At 42.6% G+C, this 19,263-nt stretch overlaps 1 protein-coding gene across 1 annotated transcript in view; it reads right to left on the bottom strand.

The window, feature by feature from the left end:
* Positions 1 to 16,654, bottom strand: part of GPR107 (G protein-coupled receptor 107) — a 56,521-nt gene extending 39,867 nt beyond the window's left edge. Inside the window, exons 1-7 of the mRNA XM_025261848.3 lie at positions 16,468 to 16,654; positions 5,257 to 5,379; positions 4,891 to 4,941; positions 4,565 to 4,644; positions 3,261 to 3,400; positions 1,632 to 1,669; positions 58 to 114 (exon numbers count right to left, since the gene is read on the bottom strand). Coding sequence (XP_025117633.3) covers positions 58 to 114; positions 1,632 to 1,669; positions 3,261 to 3,400; positions 4,565 to 4,644; positions 4,891 to 4,941; positions 5,257 to 5,379; positions 16,468 to 16,608 — 630 coding nt within the window. The 5' untranslated portion in view covers positions 16,609 to 16,654. The remainder of the gene's footprint in view (positions 1 to 57; positions 115 to 1,631; positions 1,670 to 3,260; positions 3,401 to 4,564; positions 4,645 to 4,890; positions 4,942 to 5,256; positions 5,380 to 16,467) is intronic.
* Between the last annotated feature and the right edge of the window lie 2,609 nt (positions 16,655 to 19,263).

The raw sequence follows: 19,263 nt of genomic DNA, 5'->3' as shown, positions 1-19,263 counted from the left end.
ACCCTTTTACATGGCAGAGATAAATTCTACAAAGCTTGACTCAAAGAGATTACGTACCTGGAATGAAACCGCCCCATCATTATTATGAACAGAAAAGGATTTCTCTCCTGTTGCCTAAAAAAGACATTAACAACCTATTTTAGATGAGACCATCCAAAAAAACATGCTAGTAAAAATAAAAATTTAAAAGCTCCAAAACATGTTTTTCTAAAATACTAGATTCACTCACTGGTCTTCAAAAGCTCACTGGAAAAGAAATTCACCATCTTTTCAATATGAATGAAATCCTGTTTTACAAAAAAAGGTAAACCTTTACCCATTTCCTTTTCTTAGTTACCTCTCCTGTCGCCCCAACAGCCCCCTGCTCCCCGCTGAGCACCTCTCTAGTCTTGCAGCTTTAGTAAGACCTCTCTAGTCTTGCAGCTTTAGTAAGACAACGAACGCCAACCCAGGCCACACCTCAACACAGCACCTGGCCTCCACGCCCAACGTCAAACGACCGACATACTGCCGCGGGCACAATGGACTAAAGCTAAGTAACAAAAAGAAGGAACTACTGAGAAGTGCAACGACACAGAGGAACCTCAGAGAACTACACTAAATGAGAGAATCTAGGGACAGATCAGCGGCACCTAAGGACAGGAGGGGGACGGATACGTCGTGGTGGTGGTTTCACAGGTGCACGTGCAAGTCAAAACTCACTGAACCGCCACTTTAAATACACACAGTGTGTAGTGTATCAATTTTACTTCAATAAAGCTGTTAAAATAAAACCCTGCCATCTGGATGCTCCATCACTCAAATATTAAGATAACCCAAACTAAAACTTTCCCACGTGTCCTTCTGTTATTCCTGTTCCCCACCTCGCTGGGGGTAGGAAAGCAACCTACCTCTTCTCCCCGCTCCCCGCCGCCCTGGCCTCCCAGCCTGCTGCTCACTTCCTCCACATTCCGAAGCTTGGCTCTGGCTCAGATGCTCAACACCCGAAACCTGCACGGTTACGACGGCACTCCTCCTGGCCCCTCTCAGGTCCCCGGCCCCCTCACCACCGCCACCCTGCACGTTTCTTCTGAACAACGACTTTCCCTTAACACGTTCTGTATCACGTTCCATCCTGACCAAGGACACACGATGACTTCCTGTTTTCTGTGCATCGATATCTTCAATTTTTTGGCCCTCTATAATCTAAGATCCCTCTCTCTGGTCCCAAATATATGTTATGTTTTACTTTCAGCAGGCCAGTGCCCAGCACTCGTCAGTGCTCATGTCCACTTCCAGTCTTTGCTCATCATGGTCTTCAGCCCCTTTCTTCTCATCTTCTTCCCCAAACAATCCACCACACTTCAAGCCCCGGTGACATCTCCCTCCAGGCGACTCTCAGATACCCCCCTTCCCTCTCCCTCACCATCTGAGCTTCTATCACATAAGGGCTGTGTAACTCCGCACTCAGTCTTACTCTGAAATTATTTCAGAGTGTCCAAGTTCTCTCCTCAAACAGAAGGCAAGCGTCTGCAGACTGAGCATGCAGATGTATGTGTGTGTGTGTATACATATGTATAAGGACAGTCCTACATGCGTGTGAGCACACACACCTGGAAAAGCTGATAGCACAGGCTGGGGTTAGTTCTTACCTTTGAATCCACGGTACTTCTTTTAGACTTTCCACTTTCTAAAAGAAGAATCATTTAAAAGATATTATTGCATGATTCAGCTTATAAGTATATTACAGTATCACTTTATGAGACTCTAGCTCATCTAACATCAAATAATTCAAACAAATAAACAAAATGGTGAGGCCACATGCCATCTTACAAACTTGTAACTCCTCAGAACACCAAACATTCTTGAGCTGTAGAAGCCGCAAATTGGACATGTTCTATTATGAACACAATTTAATAAATGGCAACACTCAGCATCAACGAAAGAAATCGTCTTTAAATAACCTAGTGCATGTAACTGCCAAAGATGCCATGTGGAATGACTTTCTTTTTTTCTAAGTAATGACACTTGAAACCAGATCACTGTTTAAAATATATACGTATGAGATTTATTTACATATGTAGAAAAAACAGCAAATATTACTAGCATAAAGCATAATTTTTTCTCACGGCAAGGAGTGTAAAGATTGCTAATGATTTCTTTCAATGAAAAAAGAGGGCCTCTGTGTCTTATTTTTACTTAAATCGTTCTTTCTCAGGAAGAAACTCTCAAACTATGTAGGAAGGGAGAGAGTTTCAGAATAAAAAGAAGGACGAAAATGTTCTGCCTAGGGAATGGTCACGTGAGCTCAAGGAACCTAGACAAGGAGAAGATGGTGCACATACATGGAGCCGCACCATCGCACACGTGGGACACTCTGCACGTCGTTTAGTGTGTGCTAGAACTTTGACAAACTGAGAAAATAATACATAAATAATACTGTAACTAATAATGTTATCTTTAAAGAACTCATATAAATTACTAGATAAACCTGATGGTCAATAAAAGAGGTGATAAATCTAAACTGGTAAATCAACATAGGGAGAAAAAGTACGATCTCAGTAATAAGAGTGACTTCAAAACCAAGGACACCCCTTTGCCTTTCACTTTAGGATTTAAAAAACAAACACAACCAAAAACCCACTGCTGGCTAGGACTTGGTGATGTGGGTGCTATGATTATATATTTCCCAAAAGGAGTATAAATTCACACAACTCATGTGGAAAGGAATGAAAATATGTATCAATGTTCCCAAAAGTATTCATATCCATTGAACCAGAAATTCCAGTTCCTGGAACTCAGCCTAAAAAAAAAACGTTCTACATATGAAAAAAAAAAAAAAATCTACAAATAAAGACGTCTGATGCAGCAATGCTTTATAATAGCATTGAAATGGAACTATGTCTCTTTAAGGGAAAATGCCAAGCAAACTATAGTATCCATTTAATGGGGCATCTGATAAGTATAAAAAAATTTTATGCTGAGTGAACAGGGATGCTTATAAAATTATAAGATGACTATGAATTTTTAAAATCAAATGTTCTAGACTTAGGAAACAAGTTTAGAAGGAAACAGAAATTACTGATTATTCTAACATGGAGAATAAGGAGAAATGACTATTCTTTCTCCATCTTTCCTGCATTTTTCTTTGTTATGCATTTTAATATCACCTCCAAAGTAAAATAATGCTAAATAAAATCATGTTTGTTTTTAAGTAGGAACAAAAATGGATCTAGGAAGCAAGGTAGTGAAGGAAAGGCTAGTGTCTACCTTACAGTTACCTTGTGCTTTCGGAGCCTGGCTGCCTGATGAGACAGGGTTAACACCAGGCTCCTGGCTCTGACCAACAACCTTCTCATCCTTGGTAAAGATGATCTTTGGTAACTGGGCACCAGCTTCTGGTGGAGATCTTATCTTCACTCTATATTCAAGTAAGACCGAAGAAAAAGAGACCAAAGTAAAGCTTATGGCGGGTAGGTGTTGTTTCCAGCTCTAAGCCCATCGTCTCACGCAGTCCATGATGGACTATGATGCAGATTCTATTATCTGCCTTTTACAGATGCTGAAATGGAAGCTAAAAGGGTAAAGAATTTGCCCAAGAGTAGTAAGCTAGTCAGCAGCTGGGGCAGCCTTACTCTAAAGTTTCAGTCTGTAGCAACCATTTGATTCTGAGGTATATATTTCCTCCCTAAGTATGTGTAATGTGTTCAACAAATTGATGATGATCAAGCTGAATGAACAGGGATGCTTATAAAATTATAAAATGACTATGGATTTTTAAAATCAAATGTTCTGGACTTAGGAAACAAGTTTAGAAGGAAATATAAATGACTGATTATTCTAACATGGAGAATTAGGAGAAATGACTATTCTTTCCCCATCTTTCCTATATTTCGTGCACAAGGGAAAAGGAACAAGAGGTTAAAAAAAAACCCAGTAAGATGTTAAAACGAGGCCTCGGGGAGCAGGTGAAGAGCAGTAAAAACGATTCACAGCCCATGTAAGATGCATTTCCTCCCTCTCCCTGCTGACCAGACCCCAATTTTGTGAGACCCATCCCACCTGAGGAGGGGCCCACAAGTTTCGATGCCGGAGTGGACACGTGCCCTCAGTTGGCACTATCACACACATCAAGGGGAGCACGTCCAGCACAGGATAGGCAGAAACCTCCCTCTTCCCCTTAGCTGGCGCGAACAACGCACTCACTTCACTGAACACGTGCCATGCTAGCGCACGCTACTCTGCCTCAGTGTAACACGTTCTCTTTGCCCGGAATGCGCTTCCCTTTCTTATTCCTCTGCAAAGTCTCCTCATGAGAAAGCTGGCTGCGCCAACACTTCTCTGAAGCCTTCCCTTCCTGCCCACGAACCACCGTCCCTCTGCCCGACTGCTCCTCCGGTTTGCTGCCAGCACTGGTATTGCTGCTGCCGCATCTAGAAGCTCCTCCAGGACTGCACCTCCACCTAATCTCCAGCACTCGGCCAAGTATTTGGCGTGTGGCAGATGGTACACGTCTTAGCTTAACTACCAAACTCCCCCCAACTTTACTCGAGGGTTGAACTGAAGGATTATTAGCATTACTTACTCACTTCTGGAGATGTCTAGGATTAAAAGGGTGACAGAGGCAGACTGTTTCTTTAAAATACAGTAATTTACATCTTCATCCTGAGAAAGGAAGACCCAATTATACATCATGTTATTCAGTCACACTAAACAAGAACAAAAAGTTTACATGAACAAAGCAAGTAAGTGGCCCAGCCCCTACTCAAAAAACACAACTGTGGCTGCTCAGAGACGCTTGGAAGTCGAAGCTGCCACCTCAAGAAACAGCACTGACGGGGGCAGGGTGTTCCCACCCAGGGCCTTGGGCTCAAGTGTAGGGAGCGTTCAGGTCACACACTTGATGCTCACCAGATAAGAAGAAAAGCCATCATTCTTTGTTCGGTCTAGGCTGAATCCAATCTAAGAGGTGAAAACGGTAGAAGTGAATTACCACTGATGCCCCAACGTCCATACCTTTCTGAGCCCAAGAGAAGAAAAGGTGATTATTTTGGCCTGGCCTTCCTCTCGGTTTTCTTAGCATGTATTTTGTAAGAAGGATCAGTTGTAACTGAAATTATTCAAGAATTGTAACTTCAGTGTTAAAAAATAAAACTACTGATGCCTGCTCACAAGTTTAATTTTCTACATATTCTAATATTTCATATTTAAAAATGGGGGACGCTCTTACCTAAGCAACAGAAAAGGGTTTACCGTTGCTCCTGGAAAGGCACTTACAGTTAAGTCCTTGTCTGTGGCTCCTTTAGGTTCATTCACTGAAAGGCTACTGACATTCACCTTCATGTACCCATTCTTGAAGAATCCAAAAGTGTTCAGATGAACCTTATGCCTCACGTCATCCTGAAAAGATGTGCAGTAGAAGAATTAGTAATCTGGAGAAGTTGATTAGTAAACCTATTCATTTGCTTGGAAAACTGTGATATCTAGTTCCTTGTCAGCTAATCAATGTCTCCATATATTCAGTAATATTGACCACTGTGGGACCTGATCTTGCTCCAAAAGCTGAAGAAGACTCATCAGAAATTCATACGACAGCAACAGTTTTGCAGAGGGAAACACACAATAGATTCGATTCAGTCCAGTGCATTTGGAAGGGTCTCGGGGGCAGACTCGATGGCCTGCTGGAACGTGAATTCCAGGGAAGGAAGAACAACGTTTTAGTCATCCTCCTATCCTTCCTTCAAGTACAAGGCCTGGCATCCAGCAGGCACTCAAAACAGGGAGGGGGGTGGGGAGGGGGAAGTAACCAAAGCTGCTCCAAGAATACACTTGGCTCCTCCCTCCGAAGGACAACAAGAGACACCTGCCCATCACTTCAAACTGTCTCAGAGTTGTGACTCCAATCTCAGCTCAGTCCACAAATTGTAAGGCCAACAGAACAATGGGATCAGTGGATACTCCCAAAGCTGAGGTTCCACAAAGGCACTTCACGTTGTGTAAAGTCATGAGTTTCATAATGGGAATTATCTGCCCAAATGTTCAGTTATCACATAGATCCTAAATACAAAACACTAGGCTAAGCATTTTTCTAAAACTTGGATTTGGTTCTTCCCAAATCCACATCATTATTTTTGCTAGTGTTTGTTTTTCGTTTGTATTTTAAAATTCTATTCATTGTTTCTTTCACTTTGTTGTTCAGTCGCTCAGTCACATCTGACTCTTTGCAACCCCAAGGACTGCAGCACACCAGGCTTCCCTGTCCTTCGCCATCTATCAGAGTTGCCTCAAACTCATGCCCATTGAGTTGATGATGCCATCCAACCATCTCATCTTCCATCATCCCCTTCTCCTCCTGCCCTCAACCTTTCCCAGCATCAGGGTCTTTGCAAATGAGTTGGCTCTTTGCATCAAGTTGCCAAAGTACCGGAGCTTCAGCATCAAGCCTTCCAATGAATATATGAATATTCAGGACTGATTTTCTTTAGGCTTGTCAACTGGTTTGATCTTGCTGTCCAAGGGACCACTCTTCAAAAGCATCAGTTCTTCGGTGCTCTGCCTTCCTCATGATCTAACTCCCACATCCATACACAACTACAGGAAAAACCACAGCTTTGACTGTACAGACCTTTGTTGGCAAAGCTATGTCTCTGCTTTTTAATACACTATCTAGGTTTGTCATAGCTTTTCTTCCAAGGAGCAAATGTCTTTTAATTTCATGGTGGCAGTCACCGTCCACAGTGATTTTGGAGCCCAAGAATATAAAATCTGTCACTGTTTCCACTTTTCCTCATCTGCTTGCCATGAAGTGATGTGACCAGAAGCCATAATCTGAGTTTATTGAATGTTGAGTTTTAAGCCAGCTTTTTCACTCTCCTCTTTCACCCTCATCAAGAGGCTCTTTAGTTCCTCTTTGCCTTCTGCCATTAGAGTGGTATCATCTGCATATCTGAGGTTGTACATATTTCTCCCAGCAATCTTGATTCCAGCTTGAGAGGCATTCAGTCCAGCATTTCGCATGATATACTCTGTATAGAGATTAAATAAGCAGAGTGACAATATACAGCCTTGACATACTCCTTTCCCAATTCTGAACCAGTCAGTTGTTCCATGTAAGGTTCTGTTGCTTCTTGTCCTGCCTACAAGTTTCTCAGGACATAGGTAAGGTGGTCTGGTGTTCCTATCTCTGGAAGAGTTTTCCAGTTTACTGTGATCCACACAAAGGCTTTAGTGTAGTCAATGAAGCAGATTTCTTTTGGAATTCCCTTGCTTTCTCTATAATCCAAAGAACACTGGCAATTTGATCTCTGGTTCCTCTGCCTTTTCTAAATCCAACCTGAACATCTGGAATTTCTCAGTTTATGAACTGCCAAAGCCTAGCTTGAAGGATTTTGAGCATTACCTTGCTAACATGGGAAACAAATTAGTACATGGTCTTTGTTAGGAATCTGTATTTTCTAAATTCCTAACAAAGACCATGTACTAACTTATAATCACTAAAAAATAGTTATTTACAACAATTATTATTTGCCAGCAATATATTAATTGCAGGACCCTCATCTAACCTTGAAGAAGGAAATGGCAACCCACTCCAGTGTTCTTGCCTGGAGAATCCCAGGGATGGGGGAACCTGGTGGTTGCTGTCTATGGGGTCGCACAGAGTCGGACACAACTGAAGTGACTTAGCATCTAACCTAATTTCCAACACTCCCTTTTAAGCGATCATGTTACCATATCAAATAAGATATATATAAGGAAGGCACTCTGTAAACTGTATTTCTCTATACAAATAGAAGACACAAAATTTCAGATTAATAGGAACCAAGAAAGTCAAACACACTAATCACTCATTCAACTTTGATTTAATTCAAATGTAAATAAACTAGTATTTACAAAATGCCACTAATGACTAAGTGATAAAAGACTCACTCTCAAAAAAAAAAGTCTCCCAACAGCCTCCTTACAGTCCAGGAATAAGGAAACCTCTTCTTCCACCACAGGGAAGCCAGAAATCTCCCCAAGGACAGACAATCAATGGTCAGCGAGACAAGAAAGCCCTTTCCCCCAGGAGGCTCAAAATCCCCTTCGCTCTAGAAAAATAAAAGGAATAACAACAAATATCCATCTACCCACTGCTCACAACTACGACGTGTCTACATCGAAGCTGCTTTAGAGCCATCAGAACAGAGAGAGGGCAAGGAGCAGGAAGAGGAAGAGAATAAATCCTATTCCCCTCGACCATCCCTTCCCAAGTTCATATCCATAACCATAAACATCAATACAGTATCATGATGTTTTTAAAAGTTTGATAAACTGTGTTACAACGTATGTGTACATCTGGCAACCTGCATTTTTCAGACAGCATTGCCTTCTTTGAGGCCCTATCTGTGTTGACACATTGAATATGCTCTGGTTCCTCATCTTACCTGCTTGTGTTCTATCACATGTACATCTATTTGCCCAAAGCATCACCTGGGCATTCAGGTAAATCCCAATCATTCCTGGGATTCAGGTCATTTCCAATCATTTCCTGTGACAACACAGTTATGAGAATTCCTTGTACATCTCTTTTTTTTTTTCTTTAAACTGTGCTATTTTCAAGACGTATTTATTTCTCTTATGCTTTGGCTGTGCTGGGTCCTCACTGCTGCACACAGGCTTTCTCTAGTTGCGGTGCACAGGCTCCTGCCTGCAGTGGCTTCTCTTGCTGCGAAGCATGGGTTCTAGGGCATGCAGGCTTCAGCAGCCGCAGCAAGTGGGCTCAGCAGTTGTGGTTCTCGCGCTCTAGAATGCACTCAGTAGCTGTGATGCACAGGCTCAGCTGCTCCGTGGCATGTGGGACTTTCCCCGATCAGGGATCCAACTGGTGTCCCTTGTATTGCAAGGTGGATTCTCAACCAATGGACCACCAGGGAAGCCCCCCTTGCACATACGTTATGTATTATCTGGGTGGGGATTAAGGGTATATACATCTAGATGGGAAATCCTAGGACACAGGGTGTGCACATTTTCAATTTTAGTAGAAACTGACAAATGAATTCCCAAAGTAGTTTCCTTACATCCTTACTGAACCTTGATGTCATTAGACATTTCATTTTTCCCAGTTTGGGGGAAAATCAATATTGATGATTCAGTTTGCATTTCCTGGTACTTCATGAGTTTGAGCACCTCATCTAGGTTTATTAGCCATTTGAGTTTTTATTTTGTAAAATGCTTTTTTAAAAACATATCATAAAAAAAAAATTAAAAAATAAAGTTGTTTCTCCCCCCGCCGCCCAAAAAAAAACCATATCATATGTCAGACTTCCCCAGCAGTCCAGTGGTTAAGACTTTGCACTTCCAATGCAGGTTCCAACCCTGGTTGGAAAAGTAAGATCCCACATGCCAGGCAGTGTGGCCTAAAAAGTAAAAATTTAGAAAACTGAATAAATAAACATCATATGTCCATTTTCCTTTTGGATTTTTTTCCTTAAGTTCTTTATATATTCTGGGTACTAATTTTGACTTTGCTGCTGCAAGTATCTTTTCCCGGTCTTTTTTTTAAACTGTGGTATCTTTTGTTATACACGTCTTTTTATATTTTGTAAGAGAAAATCTATTGATCCTTATTCCTGACAGTTTTCGTCTTCAAAAAAATCTATCAGGGGTGTGGGGGAGGGAGGTACTGAAAGCTTGGAATTAATAGATGCAAACTATTACATACCACAGGATGGATAAACAACAAGCGCCTACTGTATAACCCAGGGAACTGCAGTCAATACCCTGCGATAAACCACAATGATAAAGAATACGGAGAAGAAAATATGTATGCATAACTGAGTCACTCTGCTGTTCACAGAAGTTAACACAACACTGCAAATCAACTGTATTTCAATAAAATATTTAAAAATTCAATGTTTATTCCTGATAACAATTTTAAATGTCTTTTAAAAAACGTCCTTCTCTACCCCAAAGTGTAAAATATTTGTGATAGTGAAAGTCGGTCAGTTGTGTCCGACTCTTTGCGACCCATGTATAGTCCATGGAATTCTCCAGGCCAGAATACTGGAGTGGGTAGCTTTTACCTTCTCCAGGGGATCGTCCCAACCCAGGGATCAAACCCAGGTCTCCCACATTGCAGATGAATTCTTTACCAGCTGAGCCACAAGGGAAGCCCAAGAAAACTGGAGTGGCTGGCCTATCCCTTCTCCAGAGGATCTTTCTAATCCAGGAATTGAACTGGGGTCTCCTGCATTGCAGGTGGATTCTTTACCAACTGAGCTATCAAGGAAGCCCCAAAATATTCATGATATGTTATTCTAGAAGTTTGAGAGTTCTGTTTTCACATTTAGTCTTTAATTCACCTGGAATATATTTTGTTTGTGGGATAGCATCTCTTCCCCCACCCCTACTCCCATGGAGACCAGCGAGGTGTCCTGAGGCCACTCCAGAGCGACCTGTCCTAACTTTCACTGCCCTACGGTGCCCCCTCTGCTGCACATCAAGTTTGCACTAGGATGAGTCTCTCATCCGCGCTTCCCATTCTGCCCCATCGATCTGCCTGATCCCCACTACAGAGTCATGTGGCATTATGGTTCAAAACTGAGCAGGATAAGACCTTGCTCCTGCTCCTGTTTTGATGTGTGCTGGGTATTATAAGACTTTTAGTGACTCGGAGAGACAATCAAGGGGGCTTCTGGGGTATTAGTAAAGTCCTTCTTCTTGACCTGGGTGCTGGTTACCTGGGTACATTCAGACATTAAAAAAATTCACGAAACTGCACACATATGAACTAAGAAATTAAAGAAAGGCAGGGCAATGACAGCAGAGAGGAGACTGGCAGTCGAAGGACTGAGAGTTCCCCCTCAGGGGTACGGGGTGCCACCAATGGGCTTAAAAGGGGAGTGTCATGACTGGCTTTGGCTTTTAGGAAGATAAAGCTACAAAACAAAATAGGAACTAAGACAATGCTAGGAAAACAGGTATGAGGAGACCTCCCCGGTCCAAGGATGGCCTAGACCTATTAGTCACAGTGGCAATGGCAGCAGTGAATGGATTGGAGAGCTTTGTATCTAGAACACAAATCTATGAAACCTGGTGATGAGAAGATAAGAATAAAAGATTTCTGACTTAAGAAAATGAGCAGCTGGTGGTCCCAGTTACTAAGAAAAGAAAACTGGAGAAAGAGTACGTACAGATTGGCAGTGAAGGGTGAGGATGTTTCTAACATACAGAGATGATTATGAGCCACTTAAGTGGAAATGGGGGTTAGGAAACTGGATACACTAGTCCAGAGCTCAGAAGAAAAGGCAGATCTGGAGACAAAACTGAAAAAAAAAAAAATTCCCATAACCCTTATAGACAGCTACTATATTTTTCTCCTTTTCCCCGTTATTTTAGAAAGTTGTTTTAAACTTTTCACTAAATATTGGAATATAAGAAATGGTTTATGTTCCTCAATAACTTCACATTTTAGACTGCTTTCAGATACAAAGCAAGTGGGGTAATGATACGTCAATTTAGTTTTTCTCACAAACTGAATTTTAGAAAACAGAGTAACATTTAACTGAGCTAGCTTATGGTCACCTACCTGGCCACTTCTTTCTTTTAAACAGCTCCTCAACTGGCGGTCCACTGACTATGCTGGCCCACAAATGTGCTACATGTGGCCAACACAGTGCTTTGTTTTTGTTTTTAAATTTGAGTTTGAGCTAGCTAGTTTCACTTGAAAGCCTGGATTTCTAGTTTTTCTTAAACACACATAATCCAGCAAATCTAGGCCACACAGGACGGAAGCATAGATGAACATACTAAACTACACCACGAGGAAATAATCAGCAAAATCCAGGACAGGGGAGCTGGAAGGAGTGAGCCCCCCGCCCCCTCCCCAGATCAACACAGACAAAGAGGTATATTAACCAATCATAATGTGAGGACACTATTTAGATTCTGATTTTTAAAAAGTTTAAATCCATTTATGACCAATGGAAATCTGAACCTGATTTGGTATTTCATGATATTAAACTTTATCTTTCTTTCTGTTAAAATGACATTGTTGTCGTTGTTGTTCAGTCACTCAGTCATGTCTAATTCTTTGCGATCCCATGGACTGCAGCACACCAGGCTTCCCTGTCCTTCACCATCTCCCAGAGCTTGCTCAAACTCGTGTCCATTGAGTCGGTGATGCCATTCAACCATCTCATCCTCTGTCATCCCCTTCTCCTCCTGCCTTCAGTCTTTCCTAGTATCAGCATCTTCTCCAATAAGTCAGTTCTTCTCATCAAGTGGCCAAAGTGGAGCTTCAGCCTCAGCATGAGTCCCTCCAATGAATATTCAGGATTGATTTCCTTCGGATTGACTGGTTTGATCTCCTTGCAGTCTAAGGGACTCTCAAGAGTCTTCTCCAACACCATTCAAAAGCATCAATTCTTCGGTGCTCAGCCTTCTTTATGGTCCAACTCTCACATCCATACATGACTACTAGAAAAACCACAGCTTTGACTAGATGGACCTTTGTTGGCAAAGTAATGTCTCTGCTTTTTAATATGCTGTCTAGGTTGGTCATACCTTTTCTTCCAAGGAGCAAGTGTCTTTTAATTTCATGCCTGCAGTCACCATTTGCAGTGATTTTGGAGCCCAAGAAAAAATCTGTCACTGTTTCCATTTTTTTTCACAACTATTTGCCATGAAGTGATGGGACCAAGTGCCATGATCTTAGTTTTTGAATGTTGAGTTTTAAGCCAGCTTTTTCACGCTCCTTTTTCACCTTCATCAAGAGGCTCTTTAGTTCCTCTTCGCTTTCAGCCATAAGGGTGTCATCTGATACTGCAGTTACGTTTTTAAGAGTCCTTATTTCTTATAGGTACATACTGAAATATATACTAAAACATTTATGGATTTTAAGGATCAAACAATATGATGACTGATTCACTGGAAAATAATATGAGAAGGACAAATGTTGGCATAATATGTTGAAAGCAGAACCCTCACAAATTGCTGGTAGGACTGCAAAATGGTACAGCTGCTTTAGAAAGTACTTTGGCAGTTTCTTAAAAAGTTAAATACAGATCTACCATGAAAAAAAAAAGTGAAAGTGTTAGTCACTCAGTCGTATCTGACTCTTTTGTGACCCCACGGATTGTAGCACGCCAGGCTCCTCTGTCCATGGGATTTTTCAGGCAAGAATGCTGGAGCGGGTAGCCATTCCCTTCTCCAGGGGATCTTCCCAACCCAAGGATTGAACTCCAATCTCCTGCATTGCAGGCAGATTCTTTACTTTCTGAGCCACCAGGGAAGCCCAAAGAATACTGGAACAGGTTGCCATTTCTTACCCCAGGGGATCTTCCCAACCCAGGGATCGAATCCACATCTCTTGTGTCTCCTGCACTGGCAGGTGGATTCTTTACCATCTGAGCCACCCGGAAAGCTATCTACCATATGACTCAACAATTCTACTCCACTCCTAGCTATCAACCCCCAAAAGGAAAACATGTTTCCCAAAGACTTGCATGTAAATGTTTGCAGCAATATTACTCACAACAGCCAAAAATGGAAACCCAAACGTTCATATGTCTTAGTAAATGGCTGAGCATAGGTGATATATTCATACAATGAAAAAATATTTGGCCATTAAAAGGAATGAATTACTAATACACAGTACAACATGGATGAACCTCAATAACATAAGTAAAAGAAGCCAGACAAAAAGGACCATATACTGTGTGATTCCATTTATTTGAAACACTCAGAAAGGGCAAATCTATACAGACAGAAAGTAGATTAGTGGTTGTCTGGGGCTGGAGGTCAGACTAGGAATTAACTGTAAACCAACAAAAGAGATCTTACATGGGTGATGGAAATGTTCTATGGCTGGATTGTGGTGATAGCTGCGTAACTCAGTAAATTTACCAACAATCATACTGTACATTTACAATGTATGGATTTTAATGTATACAAACTATGCCTCAAGAGTTTCCAAAAATCTAAAAAACAAAAGACAAGGAATTTGAGAAGACTAGAAGAATAATGGGAAATGTAACATGGAATGAGGAAACGGAATAAAGAATGAAAAGGGGACGTCTCTGGTGACCTGGCTGTTGAAACTCTGCCTTGCAGTGCAGTTCGATCATGGTTGGGGAACTGAGACCCCACTTGCTTCAACTAAGACCAGAGGCAGCCACATAAGTAAACACATTAAACAGAAAAAAAGATTTGTTTTCTAGTTAAAAAATAAAGAATGCACCTGAGAAGGGATGCGTGTGGGGATAGAGCAGAATTAGCCATTGGTTAATGGTTACAGCTACATGGGAATTCATTATACTATTCTTTCTATTCTGGTGTATGGCTGAAATTCTCTCTCTCAATCTCAAGCAAAATAAGACAATCTAACGTTGCTGCTCTGACAGGCTCCCTTCAGGTGACTTCACTTTCTTGGGCAAAATGTCAGACTGTTTAAGAGGAGAGAAACAAGTGCAATACTGATTATAGAACAGGCATCTAGTATTTGAGAAAACAAAGATGAAAAACATTAAGCAATGGAGCTTACTCCTTGGAAGGAAAGTTATGACCAACCTAGATAGCATATTCAAAAGCAGAGACATTACTTTGCCAAAAAAGGTTCGTCTAGTCAAGGCTATGGTTTTTCCTGTGGTCATGTATGGATGTGAGAGTTGGACTGTGAAGAAAGCTGAGCGCCGAAGAATTGATGCTTTTGAACTGTGGTGTTGGAGAAGACTCTTGAGAGTCCCTTGGACTGCAAGGAGATCCAACCAGTCCATTCTGAAGGAGATCAGCCCCGGGTGTTCTTTGGAAGGAATGATGCTAAAGCTGAAACTCCAGTACTTTGGCCACCTCATGTGAAGAGTTGACTCATTGGAAAAGACTCTGATGCTGGGAGGGATTGGGGGCAGGAGGAAAAGGGGACGACAGAGGATGAGATGGCTGGATGGCATCACTGACTTGATGGATGTGAGTTTGAGTAAACTCCGGGAGTTGGTGACGGACAGAGAGGCCTGGGGTGATGCAATTCATGGGGTTGCAAAGGGTCGGACACGACTGAGCAACTGAACTGAACTGAACTAAACTGAAGCAATGTAGCACAATATGGAGAAATCAATCACCAGAATTACACCAACTCAGGTTGCTTCTCCCATTGAGGGTAGTATACTTTTCCTTCTATATTGTTAATATTTACCTAATGATGCTGGCCATCTGACATTTTAATTCTAGACATGCCTAAAGCCAAGAGACATGGTTCAGTGCGTTCAAGGTCAGTATTAGTTTTGTTCTCTAATTTATAAGCTACAAAAACTCAGTTACATGATTTCACCTAAGACTCAAGATCCTAAATTATAAAGTGAAAGAATTTTAGGAGTTCATCTCTTGGAGTCACAGGCCTGGGGACTAAGACCTATGGATAAGCTTTGGCAGGATTACAAAGCCCTATAAATTCCAAGAAGTTTTGCCTACATTTCTACCTGCATTTTCTGGGAAGAGATTCAATATCTTTCAGCATATTCTCAAAAGGAGCCAAGACTCATTTCTCTCCCTGCAGTTGACAACCATTTTAATCAGGATATTTATTGTTTACAAATAACAGTATGGGTCTAGTCAGGTTTTTTTAATCCAGATTCTGTATTCTTTAAACTACAGTCACAAAATACATTGCTTTGTTAATGTACTAGGTTTTAATAAGATAAACTTTCTCACTGCTGAAACCTCATTCTGCTAAGAATACCTTACAGAATGAAAATTATGTACAAGGTTTGGGGTCACAACGATTTATTTTTCCTGGTCTCATATATTAACCAGCTAAATCGCCTGGAGGCATGTTTTGAATTAAAAAGCAGGATACAAAGGGTTCATTCTAGGCCTATCGTAAATTTCTTCCCTAGACAGACAATGACAGAAGCGAGGGATAAAAAGGGCCTCTAATCAAAAACATATTTTCATTGCTGGGCTTAAATTTCCGGTAACGGATTTCAAGCGAGATTTGAAATTCCTCCTGGAGATGCTCCCTTTGCTCAGGCCAGAGACCGCCACGCCCACCAGGGAAACTGAGGCAAAGGTTCCGCGCACCTTCCAAACCGCCAGGCACCAGGGGGATGGACCAAAGGAGACGGCGGACGAGCGAAGTCGGGGATAGAAGTTGGAGATGAAAGGGAGGAGGAAGATCAAGTTGCTCTAGGCAACGAAGTCAGGGAAGCCAACAGGACTGCAAGCACAGCCCCCTGAGAGTCCTTCGGGGTTACGCCGCAGTTCAGCCCCTTTCCCTCTCTTAGTTGGAATCTTCTACCCTTTCCAGACCGACCGAGGACTCCCGCCATTCCCACAGTTCCCAACAGACCCCTATGAGAGAGAGGCCGCGACTGGGAATAGAGGCGGGAATACAATCGCTCATAGACAACCCCCCGATCCCCACTTCCCCTGGGCCAAAAGTTGCCCCTCGGCATCAGGGAGCGGCCTCGGCCTCTGTCCCCCGCCCTGGTCTTGCAAGGCCCTGGTCGCCCTTACCTTGAGCGCCAGGTGGTGGACGCGGCCCAGGCCGGGCTCGGCCAGCAGCTGCAGCAGCCCCAACAGCGGGAACAACCGGAGGCCGGAGGTTAGCCGAGGACTGCGGGAGCCCGAGAGGCCGACGGGCGCCGGGGCGGCCATATTTGTTCCAGCATCACCAGCTGCTTCCTCTCCCGCCCACTTCCGGGGTTAAAGGGCGGCGGCTGCCGGAAGCTCCTGAAAGCGGGCTCTCTGCTGCCAGCGGCGGGGGGATTGTAGCCTTTTTCCTGGAGTTTGCGGTCCCGGGAGCGGGGCGGGTACACTTCGGGGCCGTTCAGTTGGCCTCTGCTGTGAGGACTTTTCGGTTTAGCCAGAAGAGGTGCGCCCGCAGTGGGTAGCCGTGGCGGTTGCCATGGTAACAGTCGCTGGGCTGGACAAACCCCAGCGTTGCCTCCGCCCCGCGGAGCTTGGAAAGCGACCTTGGGCCTGCGCGACCGTGGGCCCACCGAGGGACCTGGCGTTCCTAGGCGGGGAATGCCTCCTGGGTGCCTGGCGGTTGATGGGACCGATTGCCCTGAGCAGCCTTCACTCGATAGAAAAACCAAGTTCGTGGCTTGTCATCAGTCCTTGGGTGGTTTTGTTTTTGTGTTTTGAGGCACTTAACGCAAATTTTTGATGAGGTGGTTTTAGTAATTTATTGCGCCTTTATGAGGTACTTCTTCCCCAGTGGCTCAGCGGTAAAGAAGCCACCTGCGGTGCAGGAGACACAGAGACTCCGGTTCCATCCCTGGGTTGGGAAGATCCCCTGGAGGAGGAAATGGCAACTCACTCCAGTATTCTTGTCTGGGAAATCCTATGGACAGAAAGGAGCCTGTCCATGGGGTCGCAAAAGAATCGGACATAGCTGAGCGACTAAACAAGGACAACGTATCAGGCACTTCGTTAAGCCTTTTGGGTGCATTTTTGCATGTAATCCTTGGAACAGTCTGATGAGATAGGAGGTAGGTGTAAGTATTAACCTCCCCCCCTCCCCCCACACACACTTGACTGGTAAGCAAACTGAAGTTGAGAGATTGTCATTTGTTCCAGGTTGAAGTGGGAATCACGTGGAAAATGCTAAATACCGTTATATCGCTTCATGCTATTTCATCCAACCACTAGAGTATGAATCTCTTAATCCTGTGTGGAAACTTGGCTTGCTTCTAATCTTTCGAATTTGTAGAGAGACCTTTAATGAAAGAATTCAGTAGTTTGTTGCCTCCAAATCGCTATTTTTATCATGGAGTTATAAAAAAAGATAATGCTTATTAAAATTACCAATAGACTAGCTAGGTTTATTTACTTTTTAGGTGTTTTTTTGTTTTGCTTTTTTTTGGCTTGCCACACAATGCATGCTCTTTGTGGGCAATCATTTAAACAAAAGAGAAGAAAATAAAAACCACAAGGAATCCCCCAATACTGCATGACTATCAGTGTTGTATGACAGAATCAGATTCCTAATCTTTTTAACTGGAACTAGGAACTGAAGTTAATATGATATATCTAAATGAAAATAAAGTGAATAAAGTGCTGCACTCAGGTTAACAGAAATCAGGAGGGGAAGTACAGAGTAGAGGAGTGAGAGTCCCAGATCTTTTAGCTGTGCAGTCTCAGTCAAAGTCATGAATCTATGAATTCTTGAAAGTGAAAGTGGTTCAGTTGGGTTGTCCGTGGAATTCTCCAGGCCAAAATACTGGAGTGGGTAGCGTTTCCCTTCTCCAGGGGATCTTCCCAAGCCAGGTCTCCTGCATTACAGGCAGATTCTTCACCAGCTGAGCCACAGGAAAGTCCAAGAATACTGGAGTGGGTAGCCTATCCCTTCTCCAGCAGATCTTCCCGACCCAAGAATCAAACTGGGGTGTCCTGCACTGCTGGGAGGTAAAACACTAGTACAGGTTCTGTCACACCCTCTGTAAGAACAAAAGTAGGGCACTAAGGTGTAGCCAGGAAGATAGAAAGGCAATGTTTACTAGTTGGTAGTTAAATTTCTTTCTCCAACCTGAGATTTTTAGCCATGTATTATGGATATGTCATCTTACTTCTTTGAACAAAATTCTCGTCTGATCTTACTACACAATTTTACAGATGAAGAAGCTTAGAACAAGAAACTTTATTGTCTTAGAAATCCACAAATGAGATAATAGTTAATCTATTTATCAAGCAGTTAAGTTTGCCAAATATTCTCTTAAGTACTTTATATGTTGTTGTTGTTGTTTAGTCACTAAGTCATGTCCTACACTTTGTGATCCCATGGACTACAGCACACCAGGCTCCTCTGTCCACCATTGTCTCCTCGAGTTTGCTCAAATTCGTGTCCATTGTGTCAGATGCTGTCTAACACATCTCACCCTCTACCACACCCTTCTCCTTTTGCCTTCAGTCTTTCCCAGCATTAGGGTCTTTGTGCACATTATCTCATTTAAGACCGCAAAATCTTTGTATGGTCTGTATTTTTGTTCCTTTCTTAAAGACAAGACTTGGTTAGAAAAATTCATTCAAGGGTGGTCTGATAATTTATAAATGACTCTCATGCAGGCCTTGCCCACATTTAATCCTTATCCTGCAATTGTTATAAAAAATTAATCTCATACAAGGCTGGAAGTGTCCTTAGAAAATCAACAAATTCTTTCACCTTATTAATGGATTTGAAAACAAATGCAAGGAACTCAAAAATGATTTGCTCAGGATCACACAAGGACTTAGGTAATTTTGGGCAAGTATCCAGGACTGGACCTCATGTGCTTTAAAACTGGCTCTCTGCTTCTTGTACTGTACCAT

The sequence above is a fragment of the Bubalus bubalis genome, chromosome 12 (genome assembly GCF_019923935.1).
Source record: "Bubalus bubalis isolate 160015118507 breed Murrah chromosome 12, NDDB_SH_1, whole genome shotgun sequence".
In the NCBI taxonomy this organism is placed as follows: domain Eukaryota; kingdom Metazoa; phylum Chordata; class Mammalia; order Artiodactyla; family Bovidae; genus Bubalus; species Bubalus bubalis.
Note: the sequence above shows the minus strand (reverse complement) of the source record. Positions and strands in the feature narration are given on the sequence as shown.